Genomic DNA, 16304 nt, shown 5'->3' with positions numbered 1-16304 from the left:
TGGAAACTTGTACCTCATCCCAGAAGAATGAACTTGCTGGCAGTCAACTGCTGGGCTGCTAGGATCAGCCAATCAGGCACTGAGCAAGCCTCGCCTACCTCCAGGGACAAAGGGCCCTGCCAAAGACCTGTGCCCCAGAGAGCAGGGTGGGAGCAGTCGCAAGAAGGGAGAGGCAGAGGGGAAGGCCCTGGAGAGCCAGGACAAAAATGGCTGCAGTCCATTTTGTCTCTTGGAGCCAGGTTCATTCACCTGAGCAACCAGCACTCTGGAGCACACCTCTCGGCCTGGCCTAGGTACTTTGCATTTTCTTTCTTCCTTTTTTTTTTTTTTCTTTTGTACCAGGGAAAGAACTCAGGGCTCTTGGCCACTGAGCCACATCAGCCCTATTTTGTATTTTATTTAGAGATAGGGTCTCATTGAGTTGCTGTGGGCTTTGCTCAATTGCTGTGTCTGGCTTTGAACTTTCGATCCTCCTGCCTCAGCCTCCTAAGCTGCTGGGATTGTAGGCATGCAACATCACACCCAGCCTCTGCATTTTCTTACCTTCCTCTCCCACCCTGCCTTCCCCTTCCCCAGGTAGGCAAGGGCTTCTGAGAAATAGAATAACATTCCCCTGTCTTTTGGCTATTCTGGGGTTTAAATCCAGGTGTACCTGAAAGCTGAGCCGTTTCCTTCCTCTTCCTGGTTCTCTTGCCTAGTCTAGGGCCAACCTCCAAGCCTTTCTTTTCTTCCTCCTATATTGGAGATTGAATTCAGGGGTCTTTAACCCCTCACACACACTGCCTATTCCTTTTTTGTAACAGGGATTGAACCCAGGAGCACTTAACCACTGAGCCACATCCCCAGCCCTTTATTTATTTATTTATTTATTTATTTTGTGTGTGTGTGTGTGTGTCTGGGGGGTTTCTGGGGATTGAACCCAGGGCCTTATGCACGAGAGGCAAAGCACTCCACCAACTGAGCTATATCCCCTGCCCCCCTTTCTTATTTTTGATTTAGAGACAGGTTTTCGCTAAATTGCTCCGGGCCTTGCCAAGTTGCTGAGGCTAGCTTTGGACCTGCAATCCTCCTGCCTCAGCCTTCCTGGTCACTGGGATTATAGGCATGTACCACTATGTCTGGCTCCACCTACCCCTTTTGAAACAGGGTCTTAGTTAAGTTATCCAGGTTGGCCTCAAACTTTGATCCTCCTGCCTCAGTCTCCTGAGTCAGTGGGATTACAGGTGTGTGCCATTACACCTGGTTAAGCCTTTTTTTTTTTTTTTTTTTTAACCATTTTCTATGTTATGCTGGGGATCAGATCCAAGGCCTTAAGCATATTAGGCAAGTGCTGTACTACAGAGCTACACCCTGAGGTCTAAGCTTTTGTTCACGTTCTGGGCCTGGCCTCCATTTCTCTTCATTTCCAGACTGGCCCTCACTCTCCAGGTGGACCCACCTCCCATCACCCCACAGAGACATCCGGGGCTCCTGCAGCCACCCAAAAAAGCCTCTGCTTTAGGCCCAAGGCTGAAGGGCCAGAGGAAACACATAAATAAAAACACATTTGCATGAAGGCCCGGGGCTCTGCATCTGAAGCTAACAGTTCAGTTAACTTCTGGGATAGGGCTACCAGAAGTGAAAGCAGCTGCTACCAGCCTTCTGGGACAAACATGTCCCCGTAGCCAGGTTGGTGCCATTCAATGTTTATTTAGATACACAAATAAAAGAACCTGGTGGTTCAAACAGCTTGTGTTTTTGTTTTTTTTTTTCCTTTTGGTCATACATATATATATATATATATATATATATATATATATATATATATATATATTAAAAAGATCAATACATTGCCAGTCCCACATGCTTTCTCTCTACTGAGCAATATATACAGCCTATTATATATATGCATATATATATATAATATATATATTTTCAATAGATAACTACATTCAAGTAATGAAACACAGGATTTACAATTTCCCTCTGAGGGCAGAGGAAAAGCAAATTCACACACAGTTCACAGAGGAAGTACCATAAGAGCCCAGCCAGCAGGAGCCGAGCCCCTCTGGGGAAAAGAGGGCAGCAGCAGAAGACAATCACACTGCTGCTTACCAGGGGCAGCGGCAGGTGCAGATGAGGGTGGGCTAGCCTGCTCTGCCCAGGGGGGTGGAGGGCCTGTCTGGGAGCCTTAGTTTTCCAAGAGGTGCTCAAATCTGGGGTTTACAAAGGAGAAGCCGGCGAATGCTGTCTGGTCCATGGAGTCGATGAGGTTCTTGTCACTAAAGGAGAGGCGCGGTTTCTCCTTCAGGAACTCCAAGTCGAAGTTGCTGTAGTCTCCTGGGTGCTTCTGTAAGCAGAGGGCAAGAGATGGGTGAGTGGGACCTAAAGGGTTAAGGGCTCCAGGTATCCAGGCCTGACATCCCTGTTGGGCTGGGTCAGGCCAGACCAGGGCAGTCTTTATGCAGAACAGGAAAGGGGGCCTCTCCCAGCAGCCTGAGTGCAGCCCCCACCACAGGTGCATGCTGTTTCCCTAAGGGGATGAGGAAAGCAAGCAGATAGGTCTGGGCCAGGGTAAGGACAGGTGGACATCCTCCTGAATAGGGGCCTACAAGCTACGTGTGGCCTATAGGTCAGATCTCATTGGTTGCTACTTGTTTTTGTAGGGCCCCAAAGCTAACAGCTTTTACATTTAAATTTTTTTTTTAATTGCAACGGACCTTTATTTTATGTATTTATTTAGATACAGTGCTGAGAATCATCCCCAGTGCCTCACACATGCTAGGTAAGCACTCTACCACCAAGCTATGACCCCAGCTCGGCTCTTTGTTTTTTAAAATATTTATTTGTTTTTTAGTTGTAGTTGCACACGATACCTTTATTTATATGTAGTGCTGAAGATCGAACCCAGGGCCTCGCACATGCCAGGCGAGCACTCTACCACTGAGCCACAACCCCAGCCCTCTTATATTTTTAAATGGTTGGAAAAAAAAAAAGAATAATAGTGCATGATGTGAAAAGAAAATTCAAGTTTCAGTGCCCATAAAGTTAAGTTTTATATATATGCAACTATGGCCATTTGTTGACATACAAATGTCTATGGTTACTTTGAGTCTGCAAAGCTCAACGTGTTTACTATCAAGCTTTTTATAGGAAAATTTGGCAGATTTCCCACCCCTAAGAATATGAGATGATTAAAATAAAGAGGTCTCAGCTGGGGGCCCTCAGGCCAAACTGAACTGGAAGGTACATTCATTTGGGGTTTTTTGTTGTTGTTGTTTTCATTGGGTTTTGTTTTTCTTCTTTTTTTAATGGTGCTGGGGATGGAACATAGAATCTCATATATGAAAGGACTCTACGACTGAGCTACATCTCCAGCCCCTAGCACTAGCTTTTTGATAGGATTTGAGCTAATATTTTCAATGTGGACAATGCTACATAAAAATCCAGATTTTGGCCAGGCAGGGTGGTGTGCGTCTGTAATCCCAACAGCTTTGGAGGCTGAAGCAGGAGGATCTCAAGTTCAAAGCCAGCCTCAGCAACTTGGCGAGGCGCTAAACAATTCAGCAAGAACTTGTCTCTATTTTAAAAAGGATGTGGCTCAGTGGTAAATTGCTCCTGGGTTCAATCCCTGGTGCAAAAATGAAGTAAATAAGTAAATAATCCAGATTTCTGGGTTCTTTTGAAAAGTGGCAGATTAGTGCAGCCCTGGGCCCACTTCCTATATTGTCTTTTTTTGTTGGAGGGTGGGCAGGGCTTACTGAGGATTAAACCTAGGGGCTTTCTACCACTGAGCTATATCCTTAGCCATTTTTATTTTTTTATTTTTGAGTCAGGGTCTCACTAAGTTGCTTAGGGCCTCCCTAAATTCCTGAGGTTGGCCTCGAACTTGAGATCTTTCTACTTCAGCCTTTCAAGTTGCTGGGATCACAGGTGTACACCACCGAGCCCAGCTCCTTATGCTATCTTATTTATTTTGCACCACAGTCCTGAGAGGTGCTACCATTTTGCTTGCTGATAAGGAAATAGGCTCAGAAAAACTAGAGCTTTGCCAATGTGGCCAGAGAGTAGTAGGACAAGAATTGGAACCAGATATTTATTTTTACTTGTCTAGCCTGCAAGAGTGCTTTACCACTGAGCTACACTCCCAGCCTCACAGGACAGGACCACTCTTGGATAGCAAGCTCGCCATCTCCCATGGGCAGGTGTTGCTTATCATCACATCTCCCTTATGTGTTTCTCAGTGTAGAGGAAGAAATCAACCTCTATCAGCAGTGAGAGCCTGAGAGAAGGCTGTGTGCTTTCCTCAGAGCTGGGTCAGCCTGTTAGCTCTCTGCCCAGCTCAGGAGGCCTCTGAGTTTGAGATCCCTGCTACAGGAAGTGTTCTACAGCCTCAAAGCACAGATGTAGGCCATGTTTTTGAGGATGCCCAGTGGGAACAGTAGGTCCTAGTGGAAAGGGAAAGCAAGGGAGAAAAAGAGTGGGATCTGTGATCATAGAAGGGCCACAGAGTCCCAACTTCTAAGTGGCCCCAACCTGCCTCTGCTGACAATGCTGGTCCCTAGAAGCTTCTGTAGATTGTGAGCCTGGTTCAAACCATCCTCCACTCCACTTTGAAGGCCTCCAGCTGCCTTCTGCCAGGCCTTCTCTCCCTAGACCACTCACATACCACTTCTTTCAAGGGCACCTTTCAGACCACCTCGTTTCCTGTACTCAGAGCTCCTTCGACAGATCCTCCCAATAACAACTGATCATAATGGTCAGTGATATCTATCATACACACACATCCCCAGCTGTTTTTTTTTTTTTTTTTTTTTTTTGGTATTTTATTTAGAAACAGGGACTCACTGAGTTGCTTAGGGCCTCACTAAATTGCTGATGCTGGCTCTGAACTTGTGATCTTCCTGCTTCAGCCTCCCTAAGTCACTGGGATTACAGGCCTGCGCCAATGCTCCCAGCAAGTAATTATCAGACTCTTATGTCACAGATTCTCATCAGTGTGCAAGTCTTATTTGCCTCATATGGGCTCCTCCAGCTCTGAGACTGTGTCCCTGGTGGTACAACCCAACCCTGTGCTCTGTACCCAGCAGGACTTAGCATTTCCAAAATTTACTGGAAATTGTGTTGGATGGATGGATAAAGAGAGGGAATGAGGCCTTAACTCTGAAACTCAAAGTATAGTCCCCTGCTCACAGCAAGTGCTAAAAAATATATTAAAAGGCAGTGGGATCCACAGTCCCCAATGTTTGTTGAATGATTGAGCAAGGAGAGGGGATGAGAACAGAAGTGCAGAGGCTATGGCTAAGTGTCCCAGGGGAGAACAGGGAAGAAGGTTTGCTGGAAAAACGGACAAGAGGAGAGTGTGTTGAATGATGCAGGAGGGAGGCATGCAAAGGAGAAGGAGCCCACCCGGATGGCAGGCAGCGTAGGGATGGAATCACATACCACTTTGGGCCTGAAGGGCGGCTCCACCTTCCTCTTCTCCAGCAGAGTCCAGTTGATGGTCTTGAAGAAGGGGTGGAGTCTGATGTTTCCTGTCATTCCCAGCCTCTTGGGTGGGTCCCTTTCAAATAACTGCAACCCAGCAGGGGCCCTGGTTAGTATTCTCGGGAAAATGGAGCTTTAACAAATTGCCAGCAGGCCCTGGGGATGCCAGGGCGGGCCTGGCTCAGCATAGTGATGTAACCCAGGGAACTCTGGTGTGGAGGGAGGCTACTTCTGGGTGCCTGAGACAACAGGTCCTGGTCTGGAGCATCTAGGACTCTGAAGGTGGGCCTGATGAGTAAAAGCAGTGCCATTTATTGACTGTTAGTATCCTAGGTTTCTATTTACTTCCCAATAACTCTGTGAGGTAGGTTCTCTCAACCCCATTTTGCAGATAAGGAGACAGAATCAGAGAGGAGGGTTAAGTGACCTGCCCATGGTCATCAGCTAGTCACAGGCAGAGCCAGGGTTTGGTTCAGGTCTGTCTATATCCTGACCCTGAGCCTATAGTCACCATGCCAGGCTGATTCCACGCATGGGACTCAACAGGAGCTCCTGGGAACCTGGTGAGAGAGCAAGACCCCCAATATGGAATAGCAAAGCTGCTGTTCCAGAGCCAGGAAGGTGCTGCCTTCCTACAGCCAATGTCTGCCAGGCCCAGCCCAGCCCCCACCTTCTCCAGGATGTCCTTGGACTCTTTGGTGATCCAACGGGGATAATGCGGTGTGTCCAAACGTATGGACTCGAAGAGTTCGTCCTCATCATCACCATGGAAGGGGGACTGACCGATCAGCATTTCGTAGAGGAGGACCCCAAAGGACCACCAGTCCACAGAGAATGTGTACTTCAGGCCCTGCAGGATCTGGGGGGAAGTAGTGGTCAGGGACAAGGTACCAATGCAGACAGGACCCTGAGCATGTGCCCTGGCTAGGCCCCTTCACCCTCAGGGAGCCTTCCCGGGCCTCACCCTGCTGAGGCAAGGTATCTGACTGGACTGGGGGCGGAAAGGTATCCACTTACCTCAGGGGCGATGTAGTCTGGGGTGCCACAGAAGGTGCTGGCTAGGTTCTCCCCAAATATGTTCTCTTTGCACATCCCAAAGTCGGCAATCTTGATATGGCCATGCCGGTCTAGCATCACATTGTCCAACTTGAGGTCCCTGAAGAGGAAGGGCAGGACAGTGTGTCATCAGGGGCCAATTCCTCTCCTCCCTAAGACTTCCCACAATGAGCCCATTTGGGGCCCAATAAGTCCAGGACTTTCCCAAAGAGTATAAAAGAATGAGAAAGCAAATGGGAAGCAGAAAAGGAAAGAGATGCTACACCCCAGTGCTCCTGATAAGGCACCTACTGTGCACTAAATGCTGGACACAAGAGATCCTACTCCCCAGAGCCAAAATGAGGCTCGAAAGAGGGGGTTATCACTTGCGCTGGGTCATCTAACTGGTAACAGATGTGAACCCCAGCTCAGGAACCACAACCATTTTTATGTCTTTAGTTATTTGAGTAGATAATTGATGCACAAAGAAACAAACACTAAACATTTCAAAGTTTATCTTTCACTAAGCACCACCTTTCTCCCTGGAGCAATTCTAGGCATGGACAAGAGCACTGTGCACCTAACCCCCACCTTTGAAAAACTGAATTCTGGGCTCAGTGGTGGAGCGCTTGCTTAGCATGAGTGAGGCACTGGGTTCGATCCTCAGCACCACATAAAAATAAATAAATAAATAAATAAATAAATAAATAAATAAATGGTATCATGTCCACCTACAACTAAAAATAAAATAAATAAAATAAAACCAAATGCTACTATTTGAAACACACAGTACCATGGGTTGGTTTTCTATTTGACAACATAGCTGGGCTTTACCCCACATCAGTGTATAGAGCATGGCCTCTGTTTTTTCTTTTTCTTTTGTACTGGGGATTGAATACAGGGGAGCTGAACTACTGAGCCCCATCCCCAGCCCTTTTTTATATTTTATTTAGAGACAGGGTCTCACTGAGTTGCTAGGGCCTTGCTAAGTTGCTGAGGCTGTCTTCGAATTCATGATCCTCCATATCTCTGCTTTTTTGATGGGCATAGAACATTCCATCATAGGATGTAACTATAATTGATTGCACAAGAATTTATGGAACCAGTCCCTGTGGAACCAGTTCCAATGGGTGGAAGCTTAGATTGCCCAGTTGGGGCTTCAGCAAAGACTAATGGGTCCAAGAAAAAAAGACACTGTGCCTATTAATGGCACCAAGGATAGGCAGAGAGTTCCCAGGTCCTGGAGCTGTGCCAGCTTCAGCTGAGGGGCCATAAGAATTCTAGCACTGGAATGGGGGTTTAGGCAAATACCCAGCTAAAGGCTCACTCCACGCAGCAATGAAACTGTGACTGGGCCAGGCCTCTTTGAAGCAAGGATATGCCACCCCTATAAAGAGCCCCCCCACGGCCCCACCTCTGCACCTGTAAATGATCCCTTTGTGATGTAGAAACTGCAGTCCACAGATTATCTCAGCTGCATAAAACCTGGGTAAGAGAGACAGTGTTCCAGAATTCTTACCCACTAGTCCGCTTCTCCTTGGGCCCTCCCTCCCACCCTTAGGGGCAGGAAATGCTGCAAATAACTCATAGACAACCTGGACCTGATCAAGCACATCTTGTATCAGATCAGGCAAGCGAGGGCTGGCAGCCCGAGCACAAAATTTTGAAGGGAAAGCTCCAAATAAGCCGATTCTGTCACAGAGTACGATGTACACAATATACACATGTGCACACACATGCATACGGTTAGTGGGGTGGGGGGCATGCAAATGGGGAAAGGGTCACCATGCTAGTCTAGGGACCACACTCCAGGATCTGGAGTTGGGCAGGACCACTACCTATGCGGCTGCTCTGGCTGAAACCCAAGAAGGGGACAGGACCTGGCATGTTTGTGCTGTTCCCTCAGCCAAAACGCACTCCACACCAGTGCTTCCCACATGTGGACAGCCCAGGCTGTCCCCCGGGCTCCCCAGCTCCAGCTCTAGTCTGGCTGGCTTCTCCAGGGAGAGGAAAGCCGGAAAGCAGGCCAAAGTGGCAATGCCCTCTGAGCCAATGTCCCTCCCCACCACAGGACTGTCTACGTACGTGGCCCGGTAGAGTTCAAAGCGACCTTTATCCTGGATGTGATACATCAGATCTCCCCCGCTGAGGAACTCCATCACAAAGAACAGGTGGTCCTGGGGTGGGGCAGAGGGTGGGAACTTTAAAGGGGGGATTGGGCTCAGTTTCTCCCTGGGGCATCGTCTCCAGAGACTCCTGGCTTCTTCTCGAAACCCTGGTATGTCCCAACAGGCTCCGGAGATTCTGAGTCCAGCTTCTTGGAGGATCTCTGGGGAGGGGGCAGAATCAGAGGCAGGACAGCAAGAAAGTAGAGAGAACAGGTTCTGGACTGAGGGGGGCAACTCAGCCCTGGGAGGTATGAGCAGGGAAGACATGGCCCTGCCTTAAGCGATCTAGAAGGAAGGTGAGGCCTGGCTGTAGGGGAGTCTAAGGGGGCTGTGGCACTTGGGCAATGATGGGTGGAAGGCCAGGCACCTTGGTCTGAAAGGTGCAAAAGAGGTGGGTGAGGAAGGGATTCTCCCCGGCGAGCGCCAGCACTCGCTTCTCCACCATGGTGCACTCCACGTCATCATCGATCAGAACCACGTCCTTTTTGAGGGCCTTGATGGCAAAGAACTGTCCTTTGCCCTTCAGCTCTGCAAGTAGCACCTGCGGGGTGAGGGGGGGCGGATAATGAGCATGATGGGACTGGGCACAGGCCACCCATAGATGCCCAGCCAGAAAGAAGCCAGGGTAGTTTGGGAGGCAGGTGGCCCTAGACTCCTGAGCCCATATGTCTTGGGCTACCCAGGACTTACCTTCCCAAAGCTGCCTTTGCCCAGGATCTTGTGGAAAGTGAAGTTCTCGATGCGGCACCTGGAGCTTCCCTCCCAGATTTTGCCATACGTCTCACTGTTGTCTGCTTGAGAGATGGTGCCTGTAAGATCTTGGTCTGGAATAGTCCCCTTCCCTGGGATCCAGGATGGGTTAAGTAAGGAATACTGGAAGGGAAGAGGCCTGGCTCCCCAATAGGCTACACCTTTTGCTAGAACTCACTCGGTAATGGGAGGGAGGGTACACCCGTTTCTTTTCCCTGTTGGAAGGTGGGAACTTTAAGGGGGGGATTGGGCTCAGTTTCACCTGGGGCATCGTCCCCAGAGACTCCTGGCTTCTTCTCGAAACCCTGGTATATCCCAACAGGCTCCGGAGATTCTGAGTCCAGCTTCTTGGAGGATCTCTGAGGAGGGGGCAGAAGCAGAGGGCCAAGCAGTCAGAACACTGTCAGAACTCCCAGACCAGAGAGAGCACTCAACCATACCTCTCCCTCAACACCAAGGAAGACAGAAGAAGCAGGGTCCAGAACACCCCAGTGGTGTGTGCATGCACAAGTATGTCTCCCCATCCCTTTCTTACTCTCCCAGCAGCACGGGGAAGCCTCAGAGGTCAGGAAGGCACTGATCACAAAGAGAAGCTTTGTAAATTAAACTCCACCTTCCTAACAGTTACTCGATACATTTTACAAATGTCTTTTTTTCTTTTCTTTCTTTCTTTTTTTTTTTTTTTACTGATTCTAGAATTTTCCTTTAAAGTTTTACGGTGGCATCCTTGAGCCATACACACATAATCTTAATTCACAGTGTTCTAACCCTGCAGTTTCCCAGATTCACCCTCAGGGGGAAAAAAAAACTGTCTTAATAATTGATTCATTCATTCATTTTCTCTCCCTTCCTTCCTAGAGATTGAACCCAAGGGTTCTTTACCACTGAGCCACATCCCCAGCCCTTAAGTTGCTTAGGGCCACACCAAGTTGCTGAGGCTGGCCCCGAATTTGCAATCCTCTTCCCTCAGGCTCCCAAGCAACTGGGATTACAGGAGTACATCACTGTGCCCAGTTCTGCTGCCTAAATTCTTGAATCAGATCTTCCAGAAGTGATTCACTGACCACTGGGGTTCCCCCAAACTGCTGCCAATTCAGACTACCCTCTGTGACCAGGGTCCCAGAGTCCCACAGCACTTGCCCACCTGGCTGACTTGGTTCAAGGCTTCAGCTAAGAGCTTCTGGTTGATACCACAGAGGTTGGCTACCTTCTCCCGGCATTTATGGTGCACGTTCATGCCACAGTCTGGGGTGAAGAAGAAGCAGAGCCATAAGTCTTGGGGGTTCAACCAAGGGTAGGAAGGGGTAGAGGAGGAAGCAGGAGAAAGGGCTTTGGTGGGATCTTCTAGGCTTCCTGTCTTTAGGAGGGAAAATATCTGTATTTGAACATTTCAAATATTTCATGATTTAAGAAAAAAAAACAGAAAAAGGAGAAGATAGACAAGTACTCTACCCCTGAGCTACATCCCCAGGAAGGGACCTAAATGCTTTAAAGATTGTCTGGGACAACTGAGATGAACTGTTTTACTCCTAGTTTTTACTCTGGGGATGAGGAGAGGTCTAGGGGACACATTTGGTCACCAAGTACCTGCTAGTGCACAGCAGATCTTGGCTAAATGCCTTCCAGACACCTGACCTTCTCGGAGAGTCTCTGGGTCCTATTCCTCCTGCCTGCGCCCCACTCCCCATTTTACACTTGAGGATCCAGCTCAGAGAGACAGAGCAATCTGTCTGGTGGTCACAAACAGGTAAATAGCAGTACCAGTCAGGCCAGTGGGGAGAGGCCACTGAGGCTCACCCATGTGAAATTCCCAAATGAGGTGTACACAGATGGGATTCCTTTGACCTTCAGGCCCCATCTCAGGGTAAGGGGGTGAAGGCTGCACAAGATAGCTGGGGTTCTCGGGGTCCAGGTGGGCAGCACGGGGAGCTGAGTGGTACGCACCTTCACATTTCAATCCCTGCTTCACCAGCCCCCACAGCAGGCTGCCACAGTGGTCACAGAAGGTGGGGCTCATATAGTTGTTGACCTTGAACCGGTGCGGCATGTCAATGTTGAAGCGTTCTTTCTGGAACTGGAGGGAAGAGGGCATCACCTTGAGCTGCCAGCTCCAGCCCCTTCCTCAATGTTTCCCTCTCCCCCAACCCAGTGCATTCCAAGATGCCCACGAGGGCTCCACTGGGAGGCTGGGAAATCAGAGGCCCAAGGAGGAGTACAAAGAAAGACTAAGAAAAATGGAGAGGCAAGGTAAATCCCACAGGGAAGGGTGCGGAGGGCCCAGATCCCTCCCACCCACCCAAGTCCCCCAAGCCCCCAACCCCCCATTCCCTGCCCCAGCTCACGATAGTGTCCCGGCTGTTGGCGGCAGTGCCGGTGCACCGGCCAATGATCTTGTCAATACATTTCTTGTGGATGGCAGCATTGCATTCTTGAAGAGGCACAGGCCCAGGAGGAGGAGGGGAAGGAACCAGGCCGGACAGTCGTAAGCCAGCGTCTGCCAGCCTGGTCCAACCCTCTACACAAAGCCAGCCTTCTCCCTGACCTCCCACACCCTCACCCCACAGAGGCCTAGGGCCCAAGGCTCCATTTTTCCCTCCTCCTACCAGCCTACGCAGGAAGGGCCAGGAGAGGGTAGGGCAGGGGAGATAGGCCCGTCTATAGAAATTAGGGAAGGCTCATGGACCTGGTAGGCAGGGGTGGGAAGAAGTGAGGGGGGAATGCAAATAGGAGGACGAGAGGGGCAAGAGAGCCCTTTTTCCCTCTTCTATGTCACAGGACAGCATACTGTTCCTAAGCATGCACTCTCATGTGCACTGAGACAGGCCCCAACATACACATCCAAAGCATGAGCAACCATGACAATGGTCTTAGACTGAATGCTTACCCCGTGCCAGGGACTTAGAATACAGCTTTACATATTTTACCCACTGGATCTTCACACTATTAGCTCTAATTTGTGGATAAGGAAGCTAAAGCACAGAGAGGTCAAGTAATTTGCCCGAGGCCCTACAGCTAGTAGTAGATCAGCCTGTTGCTCATAACCCCAGCTGCAGAGCTCAGTGCATACAGGGAAAGGCGCACATTCAGGGAAAGGTGCGCACGCACCTGTGCACCAGAGATACTCATATCCATGGGAAGCCCACAGCCAGGGGCACTAGCAAAGGCCTCAGAACCACCCTTTTGTGGGGAAAGGGCCCTGATAAGTGGTCTCGCCTGATTTTTGTATAATACTCTACTGCAGCCTATTTTAGTCTACTGCCCTGATGTCCTAAGCACAGAGCGGAGAAGGTATGCACAGGACTGGCTTTGATGAGCTGCAGCAAGCCAGCCCTGGGGCTCACTAAACATGGCTATTACAGCTGCACACACAGTCTGACGGGAGAGTGCTGGCAGGTACACACTCACTGATGCAGAGCCCCTGTCCACACACACCACCCGGACCAGACCCGGGGACCCACGGGTAAGCACACTCTCTCATGCACAACCTAGGCTGCGGAGGTACTTACGCCTGCATTTGTAGCCTTGCTTGTTGAGGCCCCTAAAAGGTAAACCAGCAGGGTGAGTGCAGGGAACGCTGGGGTTGGGCAACCCCTAATCTGCACCACTCCCTGCAGGTACCCAGCCCTCACCAAACAAAGTCCCTGCACACAGAACAGAAGGTGGGCTGCCTAAAGAAGGTGGCGATGAACTCATGATTTTTGATGTAGTGGATCTTGGCCTGCTTGATGGCTCCACGGCGGTTCATTGTTGGAAACTTGGCCTCGTCCTCACTACGCATAGACTGCTTGCAATCTGGGGGTCACAGAGTGATGAAGTCAGCCCCAGTGTCCAGGAGGGGTAGCGCTCCTGCAGTCCCTTCTAGATTGATCCTAGATGGGACTGCTGAGGGGGCTGCTTCCCTGGGCCTTGGTGCTGGCCTGGCTCTGGCCTCTGCCCAGCAGGTAAGCCCTGTCCTTAGTCCCGATGGATGGATGGTCTTACCTCCGTCCTCCAGGAAATACTGCACAGACATCAACACTTTGGCCTGGGGCTGTAGGTCCAGCTGTGGGGGTAAGAGGAGGGGCCATTAAGCTCAGTGAGGCGGGCCTGGGCCCGATCAGACTCTCAGAACCCGCCCCCATGGCTGGGGTTCCTTGGCCTCCCTGAGGCCAAGGGAGCCCCCTAAAACCTAATCAGACACCTGTCTGCCCAGTGTGGGCAGGGCCCCACCCCAAGCCCCGCCCCAGCCTGCACCCAGGGGTATTATTACATTTGGGGAAGTGAAAGGATCCAGCCCACACCCAGCCAGACCACAGAGCCTGGGAACAGAGTGGGAAAGGAAACTCCCCACCCTCACCCGCTGCTGTCCACAGCGAGGAGCTTAGAATGGAGGCTTGCTACCCCACATGCCATGCAGAGACACAGACATACTCAGCCTACCACACCCACACTGGTTCTCTCTGGCACGGGGCTCCTCATGGACTGGACAATCTGGAGGACAGGACCTGAGCCTCTATTTCCTCACCTCCCCCAGGACCCAGACCTGGTAAGGGACATCCTCCCTTAGGGGAGTGGGGAGAGCACATAGCCAGAGGCCCCTCTGTCCCTGCTTGATTGGCCAAGGGTCAGTACAGACCCTGTGTCAGCCTCTCTCTTATCTTGACCCCTTCATTTCTCACTGGAGGCTGATCAGAGCCTCCAGTGGTCACGAGGCCTTTCCAGTGGAGAAATCTGAGTTGTAGGAATCCATGTGTAACCCAGGGGGGTTTTCTTCCAGCACCAGCACCCAGAACACGGGCACAGCTGCATGTGGCCATGTGACCACAGGCCTACACTGAGTCCCAGTTTCGGCAGGTGAGTGAGTGGTGTCCTCAGCCTTCCCCTTGTCCCACCTCCTTTCTGCTGCCGATCAGGAGGAACCCCCCACCACGCCTGCCTAGGCCTGGTGTATCTGCAAGGATTCTAAAAAGAACTGGAACAATGGGTGCCTCTGAGAAGGAGCCTGTGGCCTGGTTTTGGGGAAGGTACACACCCTTTCACAGAGTTTGAAATGTTTCACTATGTGCATATCCTGCCTTTTCAAAATTAAAAGGGAAAAAAATAGTCACAACAATGAGGGTGACTGCCTTTAGTACCCAGTATGTGTCAGGTTCTTTTTTTTTTTTTTTTGTACTGGGAGTTGAATTCAGGAGCACTTGACCACTGAGCCACATCCCTAGCCCTATTTTATATTTTATTTAGAGACGGCATCTCACTGAGTTGCTTAGCACCCCGCTTTTGCTAAGGCTGGCTTTGAACTCCCAATCCTCCTGCCTCAGCCTCCCGAGCCACTGAGATTATAGGTGTGCGCCACCATGCCCAGCTGTGGGCCACCATGCCCAGCTATGTGTCAGGTTCTTAACATCCAGAAGCCCTTGACCATCAGATGCTCGTTTCATCCAACAACAGACCCTGAGGTAAGAACTTTAAGCAGCTCCTCCTTCACAGAAGTGGAAAGAGAGGCTCAGAGAAGCTGGGGACCTGAAGCCAGGAACTGGAGCCCGAGCTGCACTGGTAGCAGATCTGCACTGGCAGCTGGGCTCCCCCACAGATGCCCTCAGTAGGTCCCACACACACAAGCCCCTCACCCAGAACTCAGCCTTGCCGTTGTTCTTCTTGCAGCGTTCGGCCAGCACCGACACGCCCACGGTCACCTCCGACACTGGGTCCTCAGCTGCCCGCATCAGCACAATCTGGATGACGCGGCCCTCGTAGATGTGAGCATCAAACGTGGTCTTCCACTCAGGATACATGGTCGGCTTCTTCTGCACCAGCGTCTTCCCTCGTTCTGCAATGGGGTCAGGCAGGTAAGGTCAGCAAGGACCCTGTGTCCCACCCTCCCCAGTCTTCACCCTGCCTGCCTCTCCTGTCCCCAGGATCTGCTGTGACTCCATAGAATGCCCCAGAACACTGAACTGTCCCTAGCAGGGTCCACCTCTAGGGCTTTGCTCTTGCTATTTCCCCTCCTGTGACCCTTTTGCTCCAGCTTCACTGAAGTGTCCCCTTCCCTCAGGCATTCACTCAGTGAACCCCTGTTGAGAGTTGCCAAGTGCCAGCCACAGCACGGGAGGTGAGGAACATGGCAGAAAGAAAAGTCAAACCTGGGGCCTGTCCTCCTGGAGCCCCCGTCCAGGGCAGAGACACAAACCAAGGCATTCCTTGAGTAACCACTTAAGTCACAGCTGTGACGAAATTAAAGAAGGCAAGGCCAGTGGTTCTAAGGCCATCCATGGTCAAGTGGCCTGACCCAGCCTAAGGGTCAGGGAAGGCTTCCTGGAGGAATGGACAGTCAGCTGGGTCTTAGAGGTGAGCAGAAGCACAAGGGACTGGTAGGAAGTGTGCCTCCTCCTCCAGGAAGTCCTCCTAAGCCTAGGCCATGGTGGTGCCCTCTGTGGCTTTCCTCTCCACAGGACTCATTGCCTGGTGATATGTCCAGCTCCCCACCTAACTGTGAACCCCATGAGGGAAGGACTTGGATGGTCCTGGAGCATGACAGGGTCCTCAGATGGACATGTGGAAACGGTTAGGTGGAACAACCAATAAAGCCTGGTGGGGTTCAATTTAGCCAAGCCTTGAGACCCTGTGGCCTCAGCTTTCCTGCATCCATAGCTGGGCAGGGAGATAAGAACAAGGAAGAGAAGACACCTTAGAGGTTCCACAGAACAAAGAAAGGCCCCTGGCCCCTCCTGCTGAGCCTCACACCGCCACCCCAGGGTCTGGGCTTCGGCCCTACCTGTGCTGAGAGCCTCCTTCATCTTCACAGCACAGAAGGGCTGGTTAGCCTCATCCTCAACCTGCAGGGAGCCCAGCTCGTAGGAGTTGAAGGCGATGCGCAGGAACGGTGCCATGGTGGGGCCTGCAGCAGGG

The 16304-nt window shown here is 50.9% G+C and overlaps 1 protein-coding gene across 1 annotated transcript in view; it reads right to left on the bottom strand.

The window, feature by feature from the left end:
• Positions 1-1843: 1843 nt before the first annotated feature.
• Positions 1844-16304, bottom strand: part of Prkcd (protein kinase C delta) — a 30654-nt gene continuing 16193 nt past the window's right edge. The window contains exons 3-19 of the mRNA XM_026388581.2: positions 16171-16293; positions 15026-15225; positions 13401-13461; positions 13049-13211; positions 12926-12957; positions 11762-11847; positions 11364-11493; positions 10564-10664; positions 9682-9778; positions 9360-9460; positions 9037-9210; positions 8587-8678; positions 7924-7986; positions 6484-6622; positions 6137-6325; positions 5425-5553; positions 1844-2329 (exon numbers count right to left, since the gene is read on the bottom strand). Of these exons, the coding sequence (XP_026244366.1) occupies positions 2171-2329; positions 5425-5553; positions 6137-6325; positions 6484-6622; positions 7924-7986; positions 8587-8678; positions 9037-9210; positions 9360-9460; positions 9682-9778; positions 10564-10664; positions 11364-11493; positions 11762-11847; positions 12926-12957; positions 13049-13211; positions 13401-13461; positions 15026-15225; positions 16171-16285 (2031 nt within the window). The 5' untranslated portion in view covers positions 16286-16293 and the 3' untranslated portion in view covers positions 1844-2170. The remainder of the gene's footprint in view (positions 2330-5424; positions 5554-6136; positions 6326-6483; positions 6623-7923; positions 7987-8586; positions 8679-9036; positions 9211-9359; positions 9461-9681; positions 9779-10563; positions 10665-11363; positions 11494-11761; positions 11848-12925; positions 12958-13048; positions 13212-13400; positions 13462-15025; positions 15226-16170; positions 16294-16304) is intronic.

This window comes from Urocitellus parryii, chromosome 3 (genome assembly GCF_045843805.1).
Source record: "Urocitellus parryii isolate mUroPar1 chromosome 3, mUroPar1.hap1, whole genome shotgun sequence".
Classification (NCBI taxonomy): domain Eukaryota; kingdom Metazoa; phylum Chordata; class Mammalia; order Rodentia; family Sciuridae; genus Urocitellus; species Urocitellus parryii.
The sequence above is the reverse complement of the archived record's forward strand: the minus strand, read 5'-3'. Positions and strand labels throughout refer to the sequence as shown.